Source organism: Sinocyclocheilus anshuiensis, unplaced genomic scaffold (assembly GCF_001515605.1).
Source record: "Sinocyclocheilus anshuiensis isolate Anshui unplaced genomic scaffold, SAMN03320099.WGS_v1.1 scaffold257, whole genome shotgun sequence".
NCBI lineage: Eukaryota > Metazoa > Chordata > Actinopteri > Cypriniformes > Cyprinidae > Sinocyclocheilus > Sinocyclocheilus anshuiensis.
This window is the reverse complement of record NW_015539889.1, coordinates 832,264-848,844: the sequence shown is the minus strand read 5'-3', so window position 1 is coordinate 848,844 and position 16,581 is coordinate 832,264. Positions and strand designations below refer to the sequence as shown.

The 16,581-nt window shown below is 39.6% G+C and overlaps 1 protein-coding gene across 1 annotated transcript in view; it reads right to left on the bottom strand.

Annotated features, from left to right (window-relative positions):
* The window catches only part of LOC107685637 (eukaryotic translation initiation factor 4 gamma 3-like), a 56,276-nt gene that overhangs the window by 15,903 nt on the left and 23,792 nt on the right, over positions 1 to 16,581 (bottom strand). Inside the window, exons 6-14 of the mRNA XM_016482288.1 lie at positions 15,360 to 15,536; positions 14,317 to 14,428; positions 9,747 to 9,853; positions 6,801 to 6,992; positions 4,653 to 4,749; positions 3,833 to 4,546; positions 3,657 to 3,736; positions 675 to 879; positions 230 to 354 (exon numbers count right to left, since the gene is read on the bottom strand). Coding sequence (XP_016337774.1) covers positions 230 to 354; positions 675 to 879; positions 3,657 to 3,736; positions 3,833 to 4,546; positions 4,653 to 4,749; positions 6,801 to 6,992; positions 9,747 to 9,853; positions 14,317 to 14,428; positions 15,360 to 15,536 — 1,809 coding nt within the window. The remainder of the gene's footprint in view (positions 1 to 229; positions 355 to 674; positions 880 to 3,656; positions 3,737 to 3,832; positions 4,547 to 4,652; positions 4,750 to 6,800; positions 6,993 to 9,746; positions 9,854 to 14,316; positions 14,429 to 15,359; positions 15,537 to 16,581) is intronic.

Genomic DNA, 16,581 nt, shown 5'->3' with positions numbered 1-16,581 from the left:
AAGAAACATCTATTATTATCAATGTTGAAAACAGTCGTGCTGCCTAATATTTTTAGGGAAACCATGATACATTTCATATGTGATACAGTAATACTATTATTTATCAAATGCACATTGTGTTTTTGTCTACAAAATCCAAGAATCAGTCAGACAGCTCAATTCCAGAAGGACTCCAAAACTTCTGACAACATAAGAAATGATTAACAACAACAACAACAACAATAAACACCTTGTCTAGCACCACATCACTGATCTGAGGCAGTCCCTCTGGTTTCTGCACACAGGCCGGCATAAACTGAAAACCCAACAGGAAGTCCCGGTCATACTGTCTCTTTCCATTAGATTGCACAAGACCTGGGGTGGAAAAAGCACAGCAATAGTAGGACAGACATATATTATAGTTATGTAATTTGTTAAGAGTAATACATTGGAAGAATCAACAAAAATAGTATAAAATTGTAAGGTGCTTTTTGGTGTTACAAACAACAAAAACGTTTAATAAGCACTCTCTGAAATCAAAATGTGACTAGCAATAGCAATTCATGGCTGTGCTGTATACCATTGGCTACTGGCTATTGGATGACTTCTTCGATCTCCAATGAATGAAAAAAATCTGTATCAACGCTAAAATGAAAAGATCAGAAATTTCAATTAGTTCCTGTGGGAAGTCTTACCTTCCTGCATGAGTGGAGTGGGTGAACACATGGACCCCCTGCTGTCTCCGAGTGTAACGCCACTGTCAGTGCTTTCTGTCTCCACCCCATTCCTAAAAGGCTCTGTTTCAATCTCACCGTTCTCCTCTGAGAGCTTCTCCTGGTGCCCTAAGGTTGGTTGTGAGACCATGTCATCTCCAGTAGAGCTGTCCTTTGTGGTCTCCTCCTGATGTGAACGAAGAAAAGCAGCATTACACAAGGGCCTGGAGGTGTTATGTGAAATGAATGACTGCATAATGGTTTGTGCAATGATAACAATGCCATTAGTCTGCGTTTCAAAGATGGCCGCCGAGTGACATGACTTGTCGTCTTAAAGGGACTTTGGCGATACCCTGTGCTTCACGTTACTATCCGGTGGCTGGTTTCGACAGCACTTAGGATAAACGTATTTATCCTTGATTTCGTCGCTTATTTGCCATTGTGCAAGCTATCGTATGCCCCGTGGTACTATCCGAAGGCAGTTTTGATATCCATGTGTGATTCCATGCAGCCTGGCCCCCCACAGGATGCTGTCTCCAGCCTGTCTGCTGCTGGTGGTTCAAACAGTGGGACTGTACATTCATCTAGTGCAAGCCAATCTTCTCCTGATGACATTCTTTTGATTCTGCAGATGACAGTGGCTCATTTGGGTCTTGATAAATCTATTCAGCCTGCTCAAACTAATGTGTATTTCAGGCAAAATGCTTTGTGGCTGAATTCTCCAGTGCATTAACAGGCTCCAATGTGCCTAAGAGGAGGTCAAAGTCAGCCTGCATTCTTGTCTCAATGGCTAATGCTGACTCTATTGAGGTAGGTCGGGCACCTGAAATTGAACAGCCGGTAACAGCATTGGTGCTATCACCAGATGAAGTGCTTAGAGGCAACGTACGCAATGTGGTCGTACTGACACATTATTGAAAAAAGCATAGGAATCTGTAGCCTACATAACTTGAGCAGAGAATACTATTTGCCAGCTGCTGCTTGCCCGTAACACCACATTAGAGTCAATGAATGTTGACCCCTCTGTACCTCAGTTCTTACAGACTGCCCTGTTGACTATAGGTCATGTGATGCGTGAACTTGGGACACTTTTGGCGACCCTGCTAACAGCCCGGTGCCAGGTATGGCTTGCTCAGGCAAGGTTGCCTGAAGATTGTAAGAAGACATTGAGGGAACTACCAATTGGACATCTTTTACCCAAAGTTGAACATTCTTCAACTCTTGGCACCGAGAAAAAACGCCCGAGCGCTCAGCGTTAAAAAGACACTCAGCACTCAGTACCCTCTAGGCTTTTAAAAAAACGCGGTGCTCCCATTGAAAACAATTGAAAAAATATGCCAGCCTCAGGGAAAACGCTTTGGTGGACACGTGGCCTAACTCAGGCCCCACGGGCTCCTTCTTTTAGGATGCCATTGACGCCAGCTTACCCACACTACTCGAGCTCAGAGCAGCAGTTGCGTCACCACAGCAGTCCTCAACTTTAAACACCACATCGACATAGAGTGGCCAGAGACTCAGTCATGCTGCCCTTTTCCCCTCCACCACAGGTTCCTAAAGTGTCTTCCTTTTTGAATGTTGCGCACAGTCGATGTTCTACAATCTGTGATGAAAGGAGTCTGGTTTGTGAGTGTAGACTTGAAGGATGTTCCCATTGCTCAAAAGTTTATGTTGCTGCTATATCTACTTGTCATGCCCCGGTCAATGGTGCATCCTTCGGGTCTCACAACCTTGTATGTAGTTTTCTGAAGGGAGCAAGGCATTTAAAGCCTGTTCGTTCTAATCCTTTTTCTGTTTGGGACTTGCCGCTTGTTCTAGAGTTTCTTTGTACACCACAATTTGAAGCATTGGATGTTGTGGATATTAAGTGATTGTGCTTGTGGGCTTGAAAGTGTCTTTTCTGTTAGCCATTGCTTCCACTAAACGCGTTTGTGAGCTTCATGCCCTGTCAATAAGTGAATCGTGCTCACACTGGTTACCAGAGGATTCTGGAGTCATTCTCTCCCTAAGGTCTTGTCGCCACAATTTGTGAATCAGTTTGTTCATCTGGCTGCTTTTCAACCTCCTTTTTCTCCCTCCGATGCAGGCGGGGGGAGATCTCATCTTGTGTGTCCTGTACAAGCTTTGAGGTGCTATGTTAAGTCTACTGCTTCTTTTAGACAGACAGATCAGTTATTTGTCTGTTATGGTGAGGTACGCAAGGGCGCTCCTTTGTCTAAGCAAAGACTATCATGTTGGATCGTCGAGGTGATAAAGCTAGCATATAATAATTCTAACCTGCCTTTACCAGCGGGTGCTAGTGCTTAGCACCACCTCTGGTGGTCAGGAGGAATGAAACAGAACACTATGCATTAACGCTAGTTCCGTATGTAACTGTGGTTCTGTAAATTCCGGATGACCGCCAGAGTTCCTCGTCATTCAAAATGCACGAGAAAGCATTCCGAGGCTGGGCATCGAACTTCCGTGGTTTATATCCTCACATCTCGGTCTACGTCATGACTCTGTTGGTATTTCTTTCTCGACTTATCTAGCTGGTGCAGCGATTATCCACTAGTGCTTAGCACTGCCTCTGGTGGTCATCCGGAATTCACAAAACCACAGTTACATACGTAACTAACGTTAATGCATATAACTGGTTTCATTTAAAATATAAAATTTCTTAACAAAATTTGGTTCCATTTTCATGTTTAATGCAGGAGGATTGTAAAAGTTTCAGGTTTTTGGAGGACGTTTTATGACTCCAAAAATCCAAAACGAATTAAAGTAAGATCAAATCCAAAATGTTATTTAAAAAAAAAAGAAAAATAATTAGTCTTGGATTTTTGAGCCCAAAACCATTTGAAAATGGTTTTGAAAATCCAAAAAAAAAAAAAAAAAAAACACAAATAAATTGTATATTTTGAAAATGTTTTCATTTATTTTTAAGGATAATAACACTGTTGTCAATGTCACCTCTGTGAATCTCACCTCATTCTCCTTCAGCAGTGTTTCCACCATCAGAACATCTTCATTTGGTTTCTTCCAAGACTTTGGTACAGCAGAAACAGCTTGGGCGAACACAAAAAGGACAACACAATTGGTAACTGGTCATTTGAACTTTTAATTTTGCCTGCTTTGTAACATGAATCATGAAGAACAAATACCTGAGGGTATGAACTTTCTAGAGTTGTTCTGAGTTTGTGATTCTGAAGCATCCTGAGCCTTCGGTTGGACATTGTCCGAGGACTTGTTTTGCTCTGGCACCTCAAGGACAACTGACTGCACTAGTGGTGCCAAACCAGGTGGTGGTCCAATGACAGTAGCAGTGCAGGAGGTGCTTGAAGGGGCCTGTACTGTAGGGATCAAGGGCACATGTACAGCTAGAGAAGGGAGGTGCTCTGCCTGGAGCTCCACCAAGGCCACTGGAACTTCCTGACCAGACTCCTCCGTGGATAACATACCCTGGGTTGGCAGCTGAACCTCGCGGGACAATGATATCTTTAGGGCTTCCTGGACCTCAGGTTCTTCATAGCTTGATAAGTGAGTTTGAGACTCGGCAAGGCCATTTACCAATTTGAGGGACGGCGAGGGCGAAGCAGACAGTCTGAGAGAACTTTCAGGAACAGAGTCCCCACCAGAATTAACCAGATGCGTCTGAGACTTGGTAGTTGAAGGAGAAATAAATTCAGGTTCTCCTGCAGCAGTTGGTTTAATGCATTCACTTGAAGGATGGGAGGGAACATCAGAGGCCATCTCTGGAGAAGAAGAGGCTAATAATGGAAGACTTGGGGCTTCTCTTTTCTCTAAAGTGGACTCTGAAGGCCTAGGCCCAGGAGATACAGGCATTATGGGAGCAGACTCCATTTTTGGCCTGTCATCTATAAGGTCAAGAGCAAAGAGAAGGTTAAAACATGAACAAAAGGAAACTAAAGACCTTAAGAGACAACTATTATCACAAAAGCGGGGTTGGGTGTGGAGTTATACCTAAATTAGGTTTGCCATCCATGGGCGCAGGGCTCTCTGAGATTCTCTGAGGTGGGTTGACACATGTCGTTTGTTCTGGGGTCTGACAGTTGCTTGGCTGTTTTAGGGTGAAAAAGAGATAAAGAAAAATGCAGACACATCAGTCAACCATAGCACAGTCCTGCAGAACAAGAACTTTGACTATGGGCATAAAGCCTAGCCCACAGTCTAGCTTATTCTGGCCCATAATCACCCACCCAACGGCAGCTTATTTTATGTAAGTCTGGGTGGATATGGTAATGATAATTTACTTGCATAGTATTACCATGGCAATACAATGTTTTTGGACATCTATCATGGAAACATTTTTAGGACATGAATCATAGTAATATGTTTTTTTTTAACATGGTACCATGGTAATAGCACATTTTTGGGTACGTACTATGGTAATACAATGTTTTTGGATAAAGTAATCTTGTGTTTTTTTTGGATCGGTACCATGGGAATACCACGTTTTTGGACAGATTCTATGGCAATGCTATGTTTTTGGTAGACTTGTGCCGGTATTCGGTAAAGCGATATATCACGTTAATGAATATGCACGATATTGTTATCGTGGGCACTTCTAAATACCGTGAATAATTATATATTACAAATTATTCCGAATTTAATAACTTCTGTAGCAAATGTAGCTATTGCTCATTGTGAATGTTAATGCATTAACTAAGGTTAACTAATGAGGTCTTATTGTAAAGTGATACCGATTGTATTGGTCTTTATAGTTCTTTTGCACTTTAATCTGTGTAAAACTTTTAACTTTATACATTTTTCTGTATTGCTTTATTGCATTTAAATGTTCAGTTATTTTTGTTATAAGAAAAAAGTTATTAAACCTGTTATACTGTATTATGACAGCACTTTTTAAAACTAAATTTCAATATCGTGATAATACTGTATACCGTGATAAAAGCATTAGCAATTAATCGCAACATGAAAATTTGATACCGGCATATCCCTAGTTTTTGGGTATAGTGATCTCATGTTTATAGACAGGTACTAAGGTAAAACTATGTTTTGGACATATGCATGTTTTTTGGACAGGTACCATGGTATTACCATGTTTTTGGACATGATAAGCATGTGTTTTTTTAACAGGTACCATGGTAACACCATGTCTTTTGGCAAGGTAATCTCATGTTTTACTTGGACAGGTACCACAGTAATACCATGTTTTTTGGACATGGTAATCTCATGTCTTTTTAGACAGGTATCAATTTAATACTATGTTTTTTTGGACATAAACATTAGGTACTACCATTGCATTCTTTGAAGTACTTTGGCGTATCATGTAAATACCATGGTACATATGGTAATCCTTCAGTGCCACGGTATACATTAAAGATGTCAGCATCTGACATCATCTGTGACTACCGCATTACTTTTTTGTAAGAGTCATAGTGCTGGTTATGATCAAGAGGGAGTGGAATGCAGCAGCCATTGTCATTTACATTTCTGCCGAAACATTTAGCTGCTTGTTGACACACTTTATCGATTAATTTTTTTTTGATTGTCCATAGACCAAAATATACATATAATGGTGCAGCCAACAGCCTAAAGGCGGTCACACACCGGATGAGAAGCGCAGAGTCACGTCGCATTGCGCCACATCTTTAAAATTCAAACACATTGTTTTCTATGTGTGTATGCACACCGGCGGCGCCGTTCGGCTATCCCTCGCGGACGACTGCCGCACACAAAACACAAAATAAAATCCAGGCCTGGTCCTCTCTCATCCAACACTGTCGTCACTCCTCCTTTTATCCTTCCGGAGCTCCTCCGTGGGACTCGAGACCGGTGAGTGGCACAGGTGTCGCGCATTAGCATTTACTCCACCGGCCTCGCGCCGTTCCCATGGCTCTCGGCCCCGCCCCTCTCATCACAACGTGTTAAACACTCACATGATGCATGAACTTGTGTTAAATGCATTAATAACTGCACTCCACTAAAGTAAATAATTACTTCAAGTATAAATAACTGAGAAAGAACAAATTCTGGCACCTGATAACTCACTTTCCTATGAAATTACATGTAATTTTAGCTCAGACTACACCTGCCCCTATTTGAAGTTATGCCTGTTTCTGAAGGCACAGAACAATGTGTATTTCTTGCCTGTGGAGGGGTGGGTGTGGAGGACAGGTGTCCTGTGGGTGGGGTTGGTGTTGAGGAGGGCTGTCCTGCAGGTGGGGTTAAGGTTGAGGCCGAGTGCCCGGTAGGAGGAGTAGGATTACGGCTTCCAAACATGATTTCCTCTGTGATGTCCTTTCCACCCTGGTTGGGGTCTCGGATCCGAATCTGGGAGGACAATGGCACAAAACAACAAATAACTCACTAAAGCAACCGGGTCAATCGCAGTTCCCTAGCTTACAGGGCTGTCAGAAGTACCAGTACTTCAGTACCAACTGTATTTTGAGTCATTGATTGCTGAAAATATTCCCCTTTTATAATATTCCCCTTTTAAAATATTCTCCTTTTATATTACTATATTTCACAATATAGCAATGTTCAAAAGTTTGGGGTCAGTAAGATTTGTTTTTTAAAGAAATTAATACTTTTATAAGGCAAGGGCTCATTAAACTGAACAAAAGGGACATTTATACTGTCACAAAAATATTATCTCAAATACATGTTGTTCTTTTGAACTTTATTCATCAAAGAGTCCTGGAAAACTGTATCTCAGTTTCCACAAAATTTTAGACAGCACAAAAAAAATATTTCTTACACACCAAATCAGTGAATTATACTCATTTTTGAAAGATCATGTGACACTGAAGACTGGAGTAATAGCTGCTGAAATTCAGCATTTCCATTACATGAATAAATTACATTTAAAAAAGAATAAAACAGAAAAGTTATTTTAAATTGTATTAATATTTCACAACATTACTGTTTTTACTGTATTTTTAATCAAATAAATGCAGCCTTGGTGTGCATAAACGACTTCTTTTAAACACATAAAAAAATAGTGCTGTCAAAATGAACGTGTTAATGTATGCAATTAATTTTTTCAGTTTAACGCCTTCAAAATATTTAACGCAATTAATGCAGGGGCGGAGCTAGGGTTGGCCACCCCACTCACAACTGCTGCTTCTGTCTCTTTTTTCTTGACAGGAATTATGTTTATTTAGACGCAGAAAGCCTTTACGACTACATCAAATGGGAGACTTTTCAGACGCACAGTCCAACTCCGCAGAAAAGGTACAGGTGACGAGGGAGCTTCAGTAGAACAAGAGTGAACCATAGTCAGATGAGATGTTGTCAGGCTGCTATATGTCAGTAAAAACAAATTTTCCTGTCCTGTCAGCTGTTATACTGTGCTCGTAGCACCTGCTCTTCAATTACATGCACAAATGCGGTGGCATGTGCTATAGCCTATATTACTTCATATTAAACCGTAAAAGAAAATACGAGCATGCAATATCATAGTTATGTCGTCAGTTAAGTCATGAAGTTACCAAAAAGCTGATTAAAGCTGCCTTAAAACTATTCCTGCATGTAAGTATTTGTTATATATGAGTCACATTTAAGAACATGTCTCTGAAATGCAGTGGTTTTCAAAAAATCTCCCTCATCTAACACACCCAATTCAACTCGTCAGCTCATTAGTAGAGACTTTAAGACCTGAGGTGGGTCAGAAAAGGTAAAGAGTTGTGAGAAAATGCAATGCGTGACAGATCCGCGTCATGTTCAGCAGCAACAGCTCTTAAAGCAGCCAAAATAACCTAATAAATAACCCAACTGCTGTGATCAAAGAACAAAATAAAAAAGAGGAAATCAATAACTTTTGTAATAAATGTTAAAATTGATAGCTCAATTATATGGTAATGTTGAATGGCTATAGTCAATGGTCAAATATTGGAAAGAAAAAAAAATTCATAGAGACATCAGTAGTATTGTTATCAGTGATACTCGCCATTAAACAAATATAAAAAATATACTGTCTTTATGTTGTTTCTACTTTAATTTGAAGATTGCATGTGAAATTATTGCAATATAAAAGTATATTTAATAAATAAATTTAATAAAAACTTTAATGTTAGGTGCGATTAATCAGTTAATTTTTTTTAACCGATTGACAGCACTAATTAAAACACCTTACTAACCCCAAACTTTTGAATGGTAATGTAGTTCTAAAGTAAAATATACGTTTAATTTTTTTCTTATGTTTGTAATTTGTTTCATTGTTCTTTATAGATTTAACTACCAACTGTTTACTTGGAAATATATTTAAATTTGAAAAAAATTCAGCGCTATACAACATTGCTTTCATTTAATCTGTTAATATTTATATGATTATGTAACTTCAATTACAGGAGTATTTTCAACCGCACATTCATTTTTTGTTGGTCCTGACAACAGAAATATTTCCCTAACATTTGCATCCTGAGAGTTCAGTTTACTGTATGTGATGAATTCAAAATCAATCTTTGAAAAATGCTTAGATACAAGCTGACATCTTTAGTTGGCTGATGAAACAGGTACAATTTTTCCAAAAGGCGTCAACCTCACTGACGTAGTAGACCTTTCTGTAAATTTAACACATTTTACTGGATTCCATTTTTCTAGATTTTTTCCATTTTTCTAGCCCCCAATCCAATGCTAAAGAGTTACTTTCCATGATTTATTTTTGCATGAGGCTGGGTGATTTCTAACTGGCTTAATTCTCACTTTGGCGTGGGATAAAACACCTCGGCTATGCCAACCTCCCAGCATGCAACAAAACCACCACATCAGACAGTCTGATCCAAATATGTCAGGAGTTGCAAATATGTCACAAATTGACTTCATTCCCGGATAAATTCAATACTTATTCTTCATCTTAAATTCTGGAAATTTAATAGACTAGCATGACATAATTGCACAAAAAGCTAAGGCCAATACCAAGGTAAAACCAATACTTGATGAACATCCCTTTTAACAGCATTTTTGCATTTAAGCTGGGTCTGCCAGCCAGGGCTGTTGGGATTAAATCCAAGCCTTATCAGTCTAAAATGAATGGAGAACTAAGTGGATCCCTTGGCATTTCTAAAAACGAGGCAGAGTGTTTCAGGTACTCACTGGTTTCTTTTCACGCTTGGTTGGTGGAGGTGGCAGTGGTGCAGGCACTATGATGGGTGGAGAGGGAGGGTACACTGTCTGGCCAGCGTAATATGGCGGCCCGGCAGCTGTTGTTGGAAAAGAGATGGAAGGAAGAAAAACAGTGAGTCACGTCGCTGTGTGAGCTGCTTTCACATGAGATCTAAACAGTCTCAGAGTGAATCGCTTTCTGGAAACGGGGTCATTTCTCAGTTAATCAGACACACACTGAAACTACCTGGAGCTAATATGAACCAGCTGAGTGTGACTCAAGCGCGCTCATACTGAGCTGTGCACTACAGAGAGGTCTGTACTTGCCATAAGGAGCAGGGTATTCCCCAGGCCCCGGTCCTGGATAGAAGGTTCCAGACCCTGGTGGCTGGACGGCATATTGCTGCGGGGGTCCAACGTAAGGTGCACTATGACGATACTGAGAAAAGGAGGAGAATTTCATTGAAATATATATTTATACACTACTGTGCAAAAGTCTTAGGCCATTAGTATTTTCACCAAAAAACAATGGTTTTAAGACATTTATTATCTTTTACTGTAGTGTGTCAGTAGGAAATATCAGTGTACATTTCCAAACATTCCTTTTGCCATTAATTGTAATAACGCCGCAATAATTTGGTATGCACAAGGAGTCTGACAACAGCCCTGCTGCCCGATCTCCTCAGCACCGCGATCCCCCTCAGCAGCGAGGGCTCTCTGACAGCGTGTCCCTCCTTCTTACTGGGTTCCGGCACCAATGTAACAATGTTTGTAGATCCGGGAAGAAGGAGGCGTTTATTAAACTTTAATAAAATAAACAAACACAAAGTAAAGCGGCAGCCCCTCGCGGACGACTGCCGGACACAAAACACAATATAAAGTCCAGGCCTGGTCCTCTCTCATCCAACACTGTCGTCACTCCTCCTTTTATCCTTCCGGAGCTCCTCCGTGGGACTCGAGACCGGTGAGTGGCACAGGTGTCGCGCATTAGCATTTACTCCACCGGCCTCGCGCCGTTCCCATGGCTCTCGGCCCCGCCCCTCTCATCACAACGTGTTAAACACTCACATGATGCATGAACTTGTGTTAAATGCATTAATAACTGCACTCCACTAAAGTAAATAATTACTTCAAGTATAAATAACTGAGAAAGAACAAATTCTGGCACCTGATAACTCACTTTCCTATGAAATTACATGTAATTTTAGCTCAGACTACACCTGCCCCTATTTGAAGTTATGCCTGTTTCTGAAGGCACAGAACAATGTGTATTTCTTGCCTGTGGAGGGGTGGGTGTGGAGGACAGGTGTCCTGTGGGTGGGGTTGGTGTTGAGGAGGGCTGTCCTGCAGGTGGGGTTAAGGTTGAGGCCGAGTGCCCGGTAGGAGGAGTAGGATTACGGCTTCCAAACATGATTTCCTCTGTGATGTCCTTTCCACCCTGGTTGGGGTCTCGGATCCGAATCTGGGAGGACAATGGCACAAAACAACAAATAACTCACTAAAGCAACCGGGTCAATCGCAGTTCCCTAGCTTACAGGGCTGTCAGAAGTACCAGTACTTCAGTACCAACTGTATTTTGAGTCATTGATTGCTGAAAATATTCCCCTTTTATAATATTCCCCTTTTAAAATATTCTCCTTTTATATTACTATATTTCACAATATAGCAATGTTCAAAAGTTTGGGGTCAGTAAGATTTGTTTTTTAAAGAAATTAATACTTTTATAAGGCAAGGGCTCATTAAACTGAACAAAAGGGACATTTATACTGTCACAAAAATATTATCTCAAATACATGTTGTTCTTTTGAACTTTATTCATCAAAGAGTCCTGGAAAACTGTATCTCAGTTTCCACAAAATTTTAGACAGCACAAAAAAAATATTTCTTACACACCAAATCAGTGAATTATACTCATTTTTGAAAGATCATGTGACACTGAAGACTGGAGTAATAGCTGCTGAAATTCAGCATTTCCATTACATGAATAAATTACATTTAAAAAAGAATAAAACAGAAAAGTTATTTTAAATTGTATTAATATTTCACAACATTACTGTTTTTACTGTATTTTTAATCAAATAAATGCAGCCTTGGTGTGCATAAACGACTTCTTTTAAACACATAAAAAAATAGTGCTGTCAAAATGAACGTGTTAATGTATGCAATTAATTTTTTCAGTTTAACGCCTTCAAAATATTTAACGCAATTAATGCAGGGGCGGAGCTAGGGTTGGCCACCCCACTCACAACTGCTGCTTCTGTCTCTTTTTTCTTGACAGGAATTATGTTTATTTAGACGCAGAAAGCCTTTACGACTACATCAAATGGGAGACTTTTCAGACGCACAGTCCAACTCCGCAGAAAAGGTACAGGTGACGAGGGAGCTTCAGTAGAACAAGAGTGAACCATAGTCAGATGAGATGTTGTCAGGCTGCTATATGTCAGTAAAAACAAATTTTCCTGTCCTGTCAGCTGTTATACTGTGCTCGTAGCACCTGCTCTTCAATTACATGCACAAATGCGGTGGCATGTGCTATAGCCTATATTACTTCATATTAAACCGTAAAAGAAAATACGAGCATGCAATATCATAGTTATGTCGTCAGTTAAGTCATGAAGTTACCAAAAAGCTGATTAAAGCTGCCTTAAAACTATTCCTGCATGTAAGTATTTGTTATATATGAGTCACATTTAAGAACATGTCTCTGAAATGCAGTGGTTTTCAAAAAATCTCCCTCATCTAACACACCCAATTCAACTCGTCAGCTCATTAGTAGAGACTTTAAGACCTGAGGTGGGTCAGAAAAGGTAAAGAGTTGTGAGAAAATGCAATGCGTGACAGATCCGCGTCATGTTCAGCAGCAACAGCTCTTAAAGCAGCCAAAATAACCTAATAAATAACCCAACTGCTGTGATCAAAGAACAAAATAAAAAAGAGGAAATCAATAACTTTTGTAATAAATGTTAAAATTGATAGCTCAATTATATGGTAATGTTGAATGGCTATAGTCAATGGTCAAATATTGGAAAGAAAAAAAAATTCATAGAGACATCAGTAGTATTGTTATCAGTGATACTCGCCATTAAACAAATATAAAAAATATACTGTCTTTATGTTGTTTCTACTTTAATTTGAAGATTGCATGTGAAATTATTGCAATATAAAAGTATATTTAATAAATAAATTTAATAAAAACTTTAATGTTAGGTGCGATTAATCAGTTAATTTTTTTTAACCGATTGACAGCACTAATTAAAACACCTTACTAACCCCAAACTTTTGAATGGTAATGTAGTTCTAAAGTAAAATATACGTTTAATTTTTTTCTTATGTTTGTAATTTGTTTCATTGTTCTTTATAGATTTAACTACCAACTGTTTACTTGGAAATATATTTAAATTTGAAAAAAATTCAGCGCTATACAACATTGCTTTCATTTAATCTGTTAATATTTATATGATTATGTAACTTCAATTACAGGAGTATTTTCAACCGCACATTCATTTTTTGTTGGTCCTGACAACAGAAATATTTCCCTAACATTTGCATCCTGAGAGTTCAGTTTACTGTATGTGATGAATTCAAAATCAATCTTTGAAAAATGCTTAGATACAAGCTGACATCTTTAGTTGGCTGATGAAACAGGTACAATTTTTCCAAAAGGCGTCAACCTCACTGACGTAGTAGACCTTTCTGTAAATTTAACACATTTTACTGGATTCCATTTTTCTAGATTTTTTCCATTTTTCTAGCCCCCAATCCAATGCTAAAGAGTTACTTTCCATGATTTATTTTTGCATGAGGCTGGGTGATTTCTAACTGGCTTAATTCTCACTTTGGCGTGGGATAAAACACCTCGGCTATGCCAACCTCCCAGCATGCAACAAAACCACCACATCAGACAGTCTGATCCAAATATGTCAGGAGTTGCAAATATGTCACAAATTGACTTCATTCCCGGATAAATTCAATACTTATTCTTCATCTTAAATTCTGGAAATTTAATAGACTAGCATGACATAATTGCACAAAAAGCTAAGGCCAATACCAAGGTAAAACCAATACTTGATGAACATCCCTTTTAACAGCATTTTTGCATTTAAGCTGGGTCTGCCAGCCAGGGCTGTTGGGATTAAATCCAAGCCTTATCAGTCTAAAATGAATGGAGAACTAAGTGGATCCCTTGGCATTTCTAAAAACGAGGCAGAGTGTTTCAGGTACTCACTGGTTTCTTTTCACGCTTGGCTGGTGGAGGTGGCAGTGGTGCAGGCACTATGATGGGTGGAGAGGGAGGGTACACTGTCTGGCCAGCGTAATATGGCGGCCCGGCAGCTGTTGTTGGAAAAGAGATGGAAGGAAGAAAAACAGTGAGTCACGTCGCTGTGTGAGCTGCTTTCACATGAGATCTAAACAGTCTCAGAGTGAATCGCTTTCTGGAAACGGGGTCATTTCTCAGTTAATCAGACACACACTGAAACTACCTGGAGCTAATATGAACCAGCTGAGTGTGACTCAAGCGCGCTCATACTGAGCTGTGCACTACAGAGAGGTCTGTACTTGCCATAAGGAGCAGGGTATTCCCCAGGCCCCGGTCCTGGATAGAAGGTTCCAGACCCTGGTGGCTGGACGGCATATTGCTGCGGGGGTCCAACGTAAGGTGCACTATGACGATACTGAGAAAAGGAGGAGAATTTCATTGAAATATATATTTATACACTACTGTGCAAAAGTCTTAGGCCATTAGTATTTTCACCAAAAAACAATGGTTTTAAGACATTTATTATCTTTTACTGTAGTGTGTCAGTAGGAAATATCAGTGTACATTTCCAAACATTCCTTTTGCCATTAATTGTAATAACGCCGCAATAATTTGGTATGCACAAGGAGTCTGACAACAGCCAGTGCTCCACACAAAGATCTGATCCCAAAATCATCGAGTCCGTCTGGGATGACATGAAGAAACAGAAAAAACTGAGACAGAGTAAATCCATTAGAACTGTGGCAATCTGAAGACTTTTGCACAGTAGTGTATGTGTATGATTTTGTTAAATATCCCATCTAAATTTTATTTCAATGTAAATAGCCTTAAATGCATTTAAAAAAATGTTTTAAGAATATGTTTTGTTAAGCATTGCATCTGAATTTTATTTAAAGAATATGTTTGTATATAAACATTTAATATAAATACATCTAATGAATATTTCAAAAATTAAACATTTATTACATGTTAATACACAAATTCCTTAATTATGTTGTATATAAATATTTTAACATATTTACTATAACATAGTATAATAATTTTATACATTTAACATAAACATTGAATTATAAACATTTCTGCTATACAAAGAAAAATAAAACAATACCATACAAAAATAAAAATATGTTAAATATCCCATTCAGGTTTTATTTATAAATAAATTAAATAATGAAACAGATATAATGGCAAATTGGGTAAAATTGCATTAAAAACATTTGATGAAATTAAAAATGTCATGATATTTTCATGATAGGTTTTTCCATCACTGTGGGAACCCTGCAAATATTTTGTGTATACAATCCATTTTTGGCAATTTCACAGTAACAGGTCCACTGACTCTTTACCTGGGGAATGTAGTACTGGTGTGTCTGGGTAGGAAAGGGCAAGGGTGTCATGGTCATCATAATGGCCTGGTTGGGGGAATAAACCGTAGCCGTTGGGGTCTGTGAGCCTGGCCGAATGGAGGGGTTGTTGGTAGGAAGGGTAGGTCGTGCTGGCTGCATCTGAGTCCTGTGGAGGAACTGAGGAGGAAGTCAAAGAAATGAGAGTTAGGCAGAAACAGAGAGAAGAGAAGCTTAAGACAGTTCACCTCAGGACATCCTCCTGTGTCTGTCAGGCAGTGTATTCAAATCATGAGACATTTGAATTTGCAGTTAATTGACAATCAGATATTCAGACACTAGAACAGCATAGGGTTGGGCCAAAAGACGATGCCATCATCCATCGCCGATGGCTGACAGACATCACGATGTTGAGGCAGCATCGTGATTCTCCCCTCCCTCCCACAATTATCATAATTGTTCCCGATCACAATACAAATTACATTCAAAACAGTAAAAACTTTATTAAATACTAAACGAAGCATATAAAAACAGCAACAAAATTCAAAATAATAAAAATTAAATTAGATTAAATAGATTAGAACATGCCGGGCGGATTGTGGGTTTTGGATAAATATTACAATAAAATTAAAATAGCCTAATAATAATTCAATTTAATTCACTTCACTTTCCACGTTCCATTCGTCTCGCGCACAGCCTCTTCTGCACAACTTCCAAATTATACTCAACCGCGGATGAGCGCAGCTGGACGAGCTCGACACGTGCGCAGTCTCTCACCTACTTGACTCGCTCTGTCTCAACATTCACCTCACGCCTGCGCTGTTGCACGCGGACTGTCCGCGCAGTCACAAAAATTGGGCAGCAGGCGCATCGCCCAACCCTAGAACAGCAGTGATCAGAAATGCTTGATGAATTATATCAATTCTGCTCATTGAACAGACACAATAAAACAAACATAAATACACACACACACACACACACACACACACACACACACAGCAGCCTGGAGAAATGAGCAGTATTCTCATTCTCCGCTGTAACGGGATGGTGGCACAGCTCTGGCACAAGGGTTTATTCATCAGGAGAATACTGCATGCCTGCTAGAGGAGTCGTCCCCTCCCCCATCACTTCCTCCCCCGCTTTCCCTCTATTTCTCTCTCTCTCACTCCACGGAGAAAATATTACCTCAGCAAACCCAGTGAGCTGGGCAGCACTGGAGCAAGAG